We start from the raw sequence: 12,374 nt of genomic DNA, 5'->3' as shown, positions 1-12,374 counted from the left end.
TTGGTGGCCAACTTCCCCCCCCCTTCCTTTCTTCCTTCCTTTGTTTAGGATGACAGTCAAACAGCTTCTGAGGAATTCAATTAGTTGGAATTCTTAAAATATGTAATAAATAAAGCTGTTGGTATTCTTTCACTTTACTCCTAGATTCAGTTTATTTAATTAGTGTCTGATATCTATGTTTCTGTTTTTCTGTTCTTATGTAGCCTGACAGTAATCTAAGGAATCTCATTTCAGAAGATTCAATCTGTTAGGGTGCTATCCAACGGGTACTGGATGTTTTTAACAGAGGGTAAAGCGGCCAGGGCATAAAGCTGGACACTCTTGTCCATCTAGCACCAAGGTCAAGAATGGTGAAGCTATAACTTCACTCCCCCACATGTATTTATGGTATCATGCCTAATTAAGTTTAGGGATACTTTTACCATTTTTCCTTTCACTTGTTCTGCTATGGTACTGTTTGTCATTAAATTGGAGTCTATTATTTTCCTTTAAGGGCTAATATGTTCGTTTTAATCATGCAAATGGGCAAATTATATGTTCAGGCAGTTCTAGTAGCTAGTGCAATAGTGTTTAGACAGAGTTACCTGATGTAATTATACTTGCAATTGTTCATTGGTAAAAAGGAGTTATTGGCTTGGAGAAGGTTACTGTCTTGCCATTCTGTTATGATACAGTCTAAATAGTGCTGGTTATAATGGGCACCCTTATCACTCTCCTTGGTTTATTAAAGTTCTTTTCTGGCTTATTCTGCCATCATTCTCAATCACAATATTTTTCTCAAATTAGAGACTCTGGATTTCTCATATGAGTCCTTTCTGTGCAAGTGTCTGCCATAATTTGTTTCTGTTTACTGTACCAAAAGTTGTTATACTTGTATAACCTAGCATGACAATGAATTGATTAATTTTCCACCATACACCAAAGTCTGTGCCCCATGTCAAGTTGTGCACGGATCAGAAACTCATCTTCTTCAGCTGCTGCTGCAAGGGTTGAGAATGTTAGCCCGTTCCATCCCTAGACATTTATCTGACTTCTTGGTCCTGCTTGGAGTACACCTTCCAGTTGGTTGAAAATGTAAAAGTTTCTTGAGAACTCTGATGTCATCTTCTATTGATGTTCCAACTAATTTTTCCTAGTTTTTCCTATTTGTCTAACTTCCTCATTCCTAGTTGTGACCTTATTTGGCCGCTCCCTTCCTTGTCCCATAGAGCAGTGGTTCTCAAATTTTGTCAGACTGCAGCCTGGTAAATTCCTTTTTCTATAAGATGAAGGCCTGGTATAATTGATGCCAGGGCTCGGCACTGGCCCGCGGCCCAGCGGTTGAGAAACACTGCTATAGATTGCCACATACCATAGAAACCTCATTTCTGTTGGTTCCAATTGTCTTTCATCTGTTCTATGAGTCTGTGTTTCACCGTTGTGCATGAGACATGGCAGTGTTTCTGTAGAATTGTAATTGCATGTCTTCCTTGTGTTGTGTTCCAAAGTTCCATATATTGTTCCACACATTTACACATGAATTTTTCAAAATTTGTTATTTATATCTTTATGAATATTTAATATTGATATTTAACATCCCATATATTTAAAATTTGAAAGTTGTTCTTTTATTTCATCATTTTTTACTGTTTTGGACCTCAGTCCATATTTCCCATTCAAGGCCATGGTCTTTTTTTTTTGTAAAAATATTTAGGTGGTATGTCTTTGCTACTTCTTCCAATAAATGAACTCTCTTTTAAATTCCACCATCTGTAACAGATGTTATAACTTGCTCATCTGCAAGTACTGTATCTGATATGATATTCTCAATTTTAAAATTATCTTACATTCTTCTGTACCATTTCAGTATCATTTAGTCAAAATTCAAAGCACAGTCTGAGTAGTGATGCGAGCCTGTTTCCTACAAAAATAATCGATAGAGTTCATTCATCATACATTAATGAACCCCATCCTGTGAGGAATATTAAATAAGAAATGTTCTCTAGCCTTTAAATTTTATGTTAATAGAGAATTTTGTTCTTCAGTAGAAAAGGTAACGACCCTGTGATTAAGTGGTCAATCATTATTATAGCTTCAACATTCTTGACCTTGGCACTAGAGGGAGGTGAGCGGTCAGCTTCGTGCCCCTGCCACTTAACCCCCCCGGGGAAAGGGGCCCTGGTGTCCAATGGATAGGAAGCTGGCTGAGCCACAGAGTTGGTCTAAACGCTGTGGAGAGGAGAAAGCTCTTTTCCTGCCGGGAATCGAACTCTAGCCTACATCCCGTAACCTGTCACTATACTGAGTGAGCCATCCGGGAAGGTTGATGTGCCATGATGATATTGTAAACATGGTACCGAGAAGAAGTTCGTAGAGATTCAGTTTTTACGGACAAAATATATTTCTCCCGTTCAGATTTACAGTCAGTTGATAGAGGTGTGTGATGATGGCTTAATGAGCATGCAACATGTCAGAAATTGTCTACAAATACTGCACACAAGCAAAAAAAGAAAATGCATTTAATATATTTTCACATCTTAAGTTATTTTAATGAGTAGTGATTATGTTTCTAAAATAATGAATGTTTAGATGCACAGTTCTCTCTGGCTGTATAATATTGCAGCAGAGTATAGCAATTCATGATAATCGTTGTATATATCTGATTATAGCCCCCTTGTGGCCAAAAATGTTGTGAATTTACATGCAAGCATGAACTAAGCAGCATTTGACCAATCTGTGAATTTCCACTCAAGACCGCTCAAGACAATATTGTATGTGCGTGCGCATATGTGATAATGTTCAATTTTAATGCCATGGGCCAGACAACATGGAGAAATGATCATGAGTTGCCGGTAAATTTCTACAGGGACGACAGGGAAAGAGGACCGAAGAAGCAGTCACGAAGAATGGTATTCCTTTTCGGGAATGTCTGAAGAGGGGAGAGATGGAATAAGTATTGGTGCCTCCTAGGCCAGCAGGAGTAGTGAACCAGGAAAGTTGTGCAGACGACCTTCGCAAGGGCCATAATTTTTAACAGCAATTCACACAATAATAAGAGTAATATTAATGAAGTATTGAATTCTCCACAATGTGTATTGCTTTTCTTCTGCTTAAGTGAATGATTTAGACCTACATTTGCAGTCTATGTGATATCCCCCACATTCTGAATCACATAGCTTACAGTGGCAATTTTTGTTTGGGGAATGGTAGCCAGTCGTTTGGCTGATCTTGTGGTGAAAACCTTGCAAGACCAAATGCTTAATTAAATATCTAAGTTTATTGTTAGGCTTTGTCCAGTCCCTTTTAATCACAGCTTGTGTGGAGTAGAACTCAAACCATATTTATTTCTCCTTTTTTCGCCTATATATTATTAATTTGTTTGCTGCTTTAATAAATGGCAGAAGCAGCAATTCCTATAAGCCTCACGGATCAGCATTTGTCAGTAACATGGATCACTGTCTGTCTATGGTTCTACAGCCCTCTGTTGGGCCTTGGCCGCTCTTTCAGTTTCTTGATGTGTTACACAACCGGTAGAACACCTTGAACGGGGATCAGCTCGTCTCAATGCCGCTACCTGCACATCGGACAACACAAACAGAATAAAAGCACACAGACAGCCACGCCTCAAGTGGGATTCGAACCCATGACCCCAGCGACAAAAACAGTTTTGACGGCTCGACCACGTAATGACCGTTAATGACTACTTGACATATTTGATATGCAATTATATGTCTCAATAAGTGGGAAATTTATTGACCTTATTGACGTTATTGATGGACAAGCGCGACATTTAATATGAGGGCAATGGAGTTGCTAGAACGAAGAACACATCGTAGTTGTCAGCGCCGTCAGTGTCGGTCAGTGCCGTCAATGCTAATTGGAACTCGTAGTTGACCATTTTATTCATAGAATACGCTGTAATTGTGCCACGTATTTAATGGAGGAGTGAAATGTAAAGTTTTGTAGCATGAATTAAAGTATTAAGATTATTTGTAAGGTACTGAATTAATTTTCAAAATAATGGGAGGAACACACAGTATTGAAATTCCTGGAGGCGGGACAGAAGGTTATCATGTCCTACGGGTAAGTTAATGTGAAATTTTGTTGTGGTTATAAACCGTTCTAATCTTGAATCAGTTACAGTGTTTTTAATAAATTCATTCCGTGCAGGTTCAGGACGGATCACCGGGCCAGAAAGCTGGCCTTGAGGCATTCTTTGATTTTATTGTTGCAATTGGAAATACACGGTTGGTAAGTTATACTTTCATTACACATTGACTATGTCAAAACAAACTTTCTTGTTTTACCACATACGACGTTTTGCAAAGTATTTTATGACAGGTGAAGTATTTAAACATTGCTGTTCATAGCCAGGTGACGTATTCCTGCAGTGTATACTTCCATTATTTAATTTATCTGGTATTTTTATTGATGAAAAAAAATTATTGTTGTACCCTGGTACCCGAATTAATACGTCTTATGTGTGCCCAGTTGTAGTACAACTTCATAATTTCATGTAACTTCATGTAATTTTAGCAGAAAAGATATTCAGCAAGGTACAGTGTGCATAAAAAACATACTATTTGCAAGTGAATCATAGCCAATTTTATGCCTTCTCATAGACATACACAGTATTTTGCTGCACATGCATAAGGATTTACCTTTTACTTAATTTCAAAGTGAGATTTCCATGTATACAGTAACTTTAGCAGCTGTCGCAACATATAAACTTTTCATAGTTTACAGAATTTGGACAATGGAAATAGTACAAAATTCTGTTTTCTAGAGTACTACACGTTGGGCAAGGTCCAAAACCCCAGTAATTCTGTGTGTTATACACCATAATCAGAACCCTTTAGAACCTACAACGCACAGTGTGATACTCTGTTATAACTGAAGTCCAAAATGTTAATCACTGTATGTACTGAGATGCTTAATTTTTTAGATATACATCATCATCAAATTAGGTACCATACTTCTCAGCAGTGTTATGTTCGCAATGATACATACTATGTTGTTAGGTGTACTGAAAACACACAGTGAACAGCAGGACTCATCTGTGATCAAATGGTCAGAGAATGCCATGTGGCACACTGTCATGTACCATGAAATGAACCAAGGCCCCTTTAAACCTCTACTATAACTACTAGATATCATTTGATATCTTGCCCCGTTTGACAGTGGCATGTATCTTGAAAACTAAGTGTCACAGGATGTATGTTGTATGATATTTTCAGCTTGTTTGTAACAAAATAGATCGTGGAACGTCACAGTACAAGGATTATTTAACGTGTATGTAATCTAACTGGCACCATCCATTACTGTTACACACATATGGTCAAGTTTGGTTTGAACTTTCTGAAATCACTTTTAATACTTTCCACTTTTCATCGCTTTTAGTATTTTCTAGTGAAATGCGAGTCATTTCCCACATTATTAAACAAATTCCATTTTACTCCCATGTGCACTACAATCAACAGTTTCTCTTTTGCATACATATTTTTCAGGCCTGAGAGTAATAATTCATACTTTTGCTGTTTCTGTACAAGTAACAGCATTTTTAGGTTCATGAAATAGTTGACAGTAAGGTAGAAATTGTCAGAGATCAGGAAAGCTGCTATTGCTTACCATTGTGTTGCTTGTAATAGGACTGAATAGTATATAGAGCAGGAATGAAATCACAACCCTACAGGCTAGAAAGTCATGCTGTAAAGAAGGCGTTTAAATGTATTTTTGGAATACAAATATGGACTGGTTATATTTTGTAAAATGTCATTTTTTTATAGGATCAAGATAATGACACCCTGAAGGAGCTGTTAAAGACCAACATTGATAAAGAAGTACGCATGACCATCTACAGTAGCAAAACACAGTCTGTACGAGAGGTGACAGTTATACCCAGCACATCTTGGGGTGGTCAAGGACTTTTGGGTGTGAGCATTCGCTTCTGTTCTTTTGAAGGTGCCAATGAGAATGTGTGGCATATACTAGTAAGTAAAAAAATTATGCGATTGTTAAAATGCCATTTTGCACAGTGGAAGTTAATGTGTAAATTAAAGGACTCTTCTTTGGAAATGAGCATGTGGCCCAAAAAGTCTTAATTGCACTGAGTCACCACAAAACCTACAAATCTTTTGTAAGTTAAGGAACTGTAATTATGTTTAATATTATTACTGCCATCTTTGAGGCGATTGTCTAGAAAATGTGGGAGCCTCAACGTCTCACAACCCTATGGGCCTTCACGGCTTGTTACAGGGATAGCTTTACTTTACTTTACTTTATTATTAGAATGCATTGAGGAAGAGAATCAGGAGATAGGGAGCTTCATACTTGTGCAGCATGCTGCTGCAAGTATGTTTTTAAAGGATTGACTTGAAACCTAAGTGTGTCAACTATGTAGTGAAGTCCTGTTTGTCAGTTAGCTGCATGCAAAATGAGTAAAATTGTCACATTTTGGAGACTTGTCTCCATTATCATGGACTAATATCAGACTTTCATTTTAAAATGAAGAGTGTCGCTCTTTATGCCAACTTTAGCACGTAGAGTGTGTTGTGTGGTCAGGGCAATGGATCCCCAAGACCGTTAATCTCGGTTTTCTAGACCGGAGCTGCCATTTCCTTGAAATAGCTGCTCAATTATCTTCATGAGGCTGAGTGGAACCCCAGTTTTGCTGACAAGCGGTGGTTGCTCAGTTGGTGTAGTTCGCTTGCAGGTTACAGGTCACGGAGTTTTTTCTCTTTGTGTTGAAGTTTTGTTGGGTTATCAGGTGCGTCAGTAAAGTTATCCCTGTACTAAATTATGTAATAAAGCATTATACCATGAAGGTATATGGGGGAGTGGAGGTATAGCTTCACCTTGCTTAACCTTGGCCCTACATAATGAATGGTCAGCTTCACACCTGTGCCACATTACCCCTGGGGATAGAGCTTATAATATTCATTGGATAGGAGGTTGGGTGGGCCCCATGATGGGCCTGGACTCTATGAAGAATGGAAAAAATCTTTTGCTTCTGCCAAGAACCAAACCTCTTGTCCATTGCACAGGGGAATCTAATAACAAACTAGCCTTTAATGGAGTTTTGTGTGTGTGATTCAGTCTGAAGGCAGGTTAAAAATAACTTTAAATAAGCACTGTTTTGAAAAACAGTGGGGGGGGGGGAAGAGGGGAGATAGACTGGGGATTGCTCATCCAACCTTTAGCTTAGCTGCTATACCAGATGGGCTCTCCCAGCTCACCATCAGTTGTATCAGTCGGTAATAAGACTGGTATGCCACAGCCTTTCTCCATCTTCCTCAGAAACTTCTCTGAAATGCCAAATATCAGTATGACTGAAATTTTCATCATAATTTGTCACTTTAAGAACTTTTGATTTTATGGTGTTGCATGCATGATTCCGCTTGACTTTCTTTATTGTGAAAAGAGTGAGGTCTGTCCAGCATGAGTGTAATCTGTGATTTGAGGTTCTCGTATTAGTGAATATTAAGGGAGTAGTACTGTCTTGTGGGGTGTGATGCTTTGTAGTAGGGTAGGGTAGGCATGCGTCAGTGTTTCAGAGGAACCTATCTATCAGACTACATGGCACCACATCTTAGAAGAACATAATCTTATACATTTCTTTTATTAGAGTCCATTGCAACACAACAATAAAATGGTCAAGGCTAAAATTAGCTTAGCTACATGTTTCGGCTATTAAAGCCATCATCAGGCAAACACATGATTACCATATACACACCACTGAACTGCAATTGCAGTAGTGAAGCAGTGTGTGTATATGGTAACCATGTGTTTGCCTGAGGGTGGCATTAATAGCGAAAACATGTAGCTAAGCTAATTTAGCCTTGACCATTATATTGTTGTGTTGTGACGGACTCAATAAAAGAATTGTATATAATAACACAACAGGATGCACAAAATGAAAACAGAATCATAATGAATAAAATACTGAGGCACTATGCTACAAGCTGGAAGGTCGCGGGTTCAAGTCCCGATGAGGTCATTGGATTTTTTCAATGGACCTAATCCTTCCAGCCGCACTATGGCCCTGGGGTTCTCAGCCTCTAAAAGAAATGAGTACCAGGAATTAATTAAATAATTTTCCTGGGGAGAAATGCGCGGCCAGCATGTAAGGCTGACAAACTTACCGCCATCTTTGAGCCGATTGTCTAGATAAGGCGGGACCCTCAATGTCTCACAACCCTATGGGCCTTCACGACCTGGTACAGGGATAGGGTTACTTTTTTTTATGATGCAGACACAAAGGAATTTCTTTGCATAGGTGCAAATCCAGTAGTATGTGTAGAGTGCAGTATGGATGGTATTTGACCATATTGTGTATTTATATCATTTCTGAACACTTAACTGACCACTCTTTTTCCAATTGCTTTGTAGGAGGTACATCCATCATCTCCAGCAGAGCTGGCTGGGTTAAGGGCATTTTCAGACTATGTGATTGGTGCTGATTCTGTCCTTCATGAGAGTGAAGATTTATTCACAATGATTGAAGCACATGAGGGCCGTCCACTCAAGCTGTATGTATACAATACTAGTGAGGATTCATGCCGAGAGGTTCTAATAACTCCAAACTCCACTTGGGGTGGAGAGGGCAGGTGAGTATTGTTAACATTAGATCTAAATTAGATATGAAATTGATGTAAATTAAATGTGAGGAGTCAGGATAGCTCACTTGGTATAGTAATGGGCTATGAACTGAAAAGCCTGGGTTCAGATCTCTGGCAGTGCAAGTTTTTCTCTTCCTCACAGCTTCCAGGCTGGCTCTGGGTGCCACCCAGCCTCTATCCAGTGGATACCAGCAGCTCTTTCTCTGGGGGTAAAGTGGACAGGGTGTGAAGCTGAACACACCCCTATCTAGCCCTCAGATCAAGAATGATGGAGCTATACCTCCATTCCCACTTATATTTTCATGACATAATGCTTAGCTAAGTAAGCACAGTGACAGTTTTACTTGTAAATTAAACATGAAGTCTCTCTGTGGTTTAAGAGGCCACTATGATCACCATCAGTGGTATCATTCTCTAATTGATTTCTTATTTAAGGCATATTGATTTACAGTTGCTAACATTTCAATTCCTCGTCGTATTGTTTCCTAGTTGATGGACTGCAGGCCACTGCCATGCAATTTAATTCATTCTGGTTCACAAATTATAGTTGTCACAGTGTTTAAAATGTGTTACTACAACCTGAAAAATTACTATTTTGCAAATGAAGGTTACTTCTTTTTTCTATTATAAACTAATCTGACAGTTTGAGACATTCTTGACCACATAAGTTATCGATAGTTTCTCATGTTTACCTCGTTAATGTGATTTCATATTATTCAAAATAAAGTGAATATCAAAGTTGCTGTAGTTCCCCATGCAGCATTATAGGACTTCATATATGTTGTAATATGTTGCAGTTTGGGTTGTGGTATTGGATATGGTTACCTTCATAGAATCCCAATTCGTGGTTCTCCTATGTTGCCTGCATCTCGCAAACCATCACGACCTGTGTCAGTACCATCATCATCTTCATCACAGGCACCAGTTCAGCAAGCAGCTGTTGCACCCGCACTGCCTACTCAGGAGGGACATTTAATAGCTGAAGTACCTCAACATCCAGTCATAGCTGCACAAGAAATGGTACTGTTTTGTTATATTATTTTGTATATTCATATGTTTCCCCTTGAAGAAGTGTTGAGAATAGGCAGGATAACAGCATGGAAGTGAGTAGAGAAGTGGACATTTTCACAATGGTGAATATCCAGATTGAGGCTCTCTCATACCTCACTGTTGACTATTCTCAATGGCCACTATAGGGCTCTCTCTGCTTCCAAGGATTCTGATAGCCCTTTGTTGTTATATGTCACTCTTCTGTATGACTTGGTCTGTCCCCACTCACTTTGACCCTGGAAATGGAGACAGCCTTTCCCGTGAAATTTTGGTATCCACCTATAAAACTACACGGTGTCACATTCCAGAAGACCTCTGAGTGGAAATGAATGTTTGGAAGTCCAAGTCCAAGTCACATTGTGACTGACGGTCAGTCAGTCAGTAAGTCTTGGTGTCGAGCCCCATGTGGGGCTCATGACCAGATATTTATTACTGTTTGGCATTTACGGTCTTGTTTTTATGGGTCGCCCTCTCTGACGAGAGGACGGGTCTGCCTTTTGTATATGCTGCTGGTCCTTGCCAGTGCAGTCTTTCTTGGGTCTGAGTCCCTTGGGACTCGAGATCATATATTACTGTCTCAGATTTGAGACTTCCCTTTTCGTCACCTCCTACAACTCGCAGGGTCATGGTCGGGGTATTCGACCCCGCCTCCACACGGGGATCTCTCTTCTGTCAAAGTCAAAGAAATGTTTGAAAATGTTAATCTTATCCCTTTATTCTCATAAGTCTGACCAATATATTTTGTATGACCATTGTTGTCTCTTACTTCAGTATCATAGCAATTCCATTATTGTAGCATCCAGAATATTCCATTACCTAGACACAGCCTTTCCAGTACTCATTCACTTCATTTTTATTGTGCGCTGAACACACGATGTGCCACATTTAAGGGGAAATAAGGTTCTTTTCTTTTGTTGTACTGTGTGATGACAGTGGTGATGAAAACATCTATCATTTTATTGTTTACTGTTGGGTTTATTGGTATGCAACAAAGCTTCCAGTAGAATTAAAACAGGAACTTTGAATCTTATAACTGAATGTTCTTTGGGTTATACATTTGCAGTGAATTTTGTATCTAAAGATTCTTCATTGAAGTTGTAAGTAACAGAAAATTAAACTGAAAATCTTGTTCACCTCTTGATTACATAGAAGTTTTGGATTATTTAGTTTCCCCATATTTCAGGTTCGTGGGAATCCTGTGTCCAGTGTTGACACTTTGCCACATTCAGGTGTGGCAGCACCATTTCCCAATTTAGCAGGTGCAACATCTCCGTTTCCTACACCGGGAAATGCTCCAGCACCACACCCAGCACTTGCAGGTGGATCTGTCACTGTAACTGGTACCAGCCACTTGTTTCCATTGCCTCCACGCAGTGGTATTGAGACCATGGCTACAGCAAGTGGCGTGGTGCCTTCTGTTGTTAGAACAGCTACCACACTTGCAACAAGTATGTGGATTATAGACGTCATTTACTCATACTGTATAATTTATAACAGTGAATTTTAATGTTAAGCATTCTTTACATACAGCATGGAATTGAATGCCTTAATGAGGTGATAAAGTGTATTTCTGCCCTCTTCTATCCATGTATGTAAGTCCCTTGATCCAAACCACCTCCAAAATCGCAGCTGATGTTTGTGTATGGGACAGTCCTCCATGTAAAATGGCATTTTCTAAAGATGGTCCATGCATCACTATCAAGGATTTGTTTTGTATTGTTTGTAGGGTCACAGTTCTTTCAGAAATTTTGGGTCTGAAGTTTAAGAGATGTAATAGCCCTTTGAAGTGATCAATCATTGTACAATTGCCACTACACTGAAACTAAAATAACAAATAGTTGTGTAATTTCCTTGTTTATGCACAAATTGCAGCAGTTCATAACTATTGATAACTATGCACTGAGTCCTTGAGAAACTAATAATTGCTCAGCTAGTCAAGTTCTCAGCATTTTATGGAACCTGAAGCTTCATTGCCATATTAACAACAACCTCTCGGTTGTGCCTTTTGTAAACCAGATGAATGTAGTCCACACTGCCATTCTGTTTCTTTAATATTTTCCTGTTATGTCTAGGTATTCCTAGTGGCCTCTTTCCATCAGGTTCTCCTACCAAAACTTTGTATGCAGTTTCTTTCTCTCATGAATGCTAAATGCCATGTTCATTTCATCCTCCTTGATTTGATGATACTAATAATACCTAGAAACGAAAAGAAGCTATAGTTCCCAATTATGCAGTTTTCACCTGCCTCCTGTTCCTTCCATTCATTTTATGCCTAAATATTTTCATCAGCACATTGTCCTCAAGACACACTCAATTTGTATTCTTCCCTTAATGTGAAAAACCAAGCTTCACACCAATACAAAAGTACAGGCAAAATTATAATTTCATGTATTTTAATCATCCACTTGCTTCCATTATACAGGGTGTCCCAGGAGGAATGGTCAAAACTTCGGGAGGGTGTTCCTTATGTTAAAGTATGCCGATATAACCCAAAACACCTATGTCCAAAGTTGAACGGTTACGGAGATAATAGCCAGAGAAGTGTGAAACTTTGACCCGTGTTACACACTTGTTGATTACAAAATACATATTAAAACTGGCAGGCATATGTGGTTTCTGTAATGTTAATAATGTACGTAACATCAAACTAACTTGTGAGTGACATGAAGCCATAAAATTGAAGTACAAAATACTCGCTCGCCATGTCATAATTGTCCTTAGGGTTTC

At 38.9% G+C, this 12,374-nt stretch overlaps 1 protein-coding gene across 1 annotated transcript in view; it reads left to right on the top strand.

Annotated features, from left to right (window-relative positions):
• The first annotated feature begins 3,848 nt into the window (after positions 1 to 3,848).
• The window catches only part of LOC111869128 (Golgi reassembly-stacking protein 2), an 11,817-nt gene continuing 3,291 nt past the window's right edge, over positions 3,849 to 12,374 (top strand). Inside the window, exons 1-6 of the mRNA XM_023860361.2 lie at positions 3,849 to 4,062; positions 4,150 to 4,230; positions 5,766 to 5,969; positions 8,368 to 8,585; positions 9,395 to 9,617; positions 10,831 to 11,095. Coding sequence (XP_023716129.1) covers positions 4,000 to 4,062; positions 4,150 to 4,230; positions 5,766 to 5,969; positions 8,368 to 8,585; positions 9,395 to 9,617; positions 10,831 to 11,095 — 1,054 coding nt within the window. The 5' untranslated portion in view covers positions 3,849 to 3,999. The remainder of the gene's footprint in view (positions 4,063 to 4,149; positions 4,231 to 5,765; positions 5,970 to 8,367; positions 8,586 to 9,394; positions 9,618 to 10,830; positions 11,096 to 12,374) is intronic.

The sequence above is a fragment of the Cryptotermes secundus genome, unplaced genomic scaffold (genome assembly GCF_002891405.2).
Source record: "Cryptotermes secundus unplaced genomic scaffold, Csec_1.0 scaffold618, whole genome shotgun sequence".
Lineage (NCBI taxonomy): Eukaryota > Metazoa > Arthropoda > Insecta > Blattodea > Kalotermitidae > Cryptotermes > Cryptotermes secundus.
The sequence above is the reverse complement of the archived record's forward strand: the minus strand, read 5'-3'. Positions and strand labels throughout refer to the sequence as shown.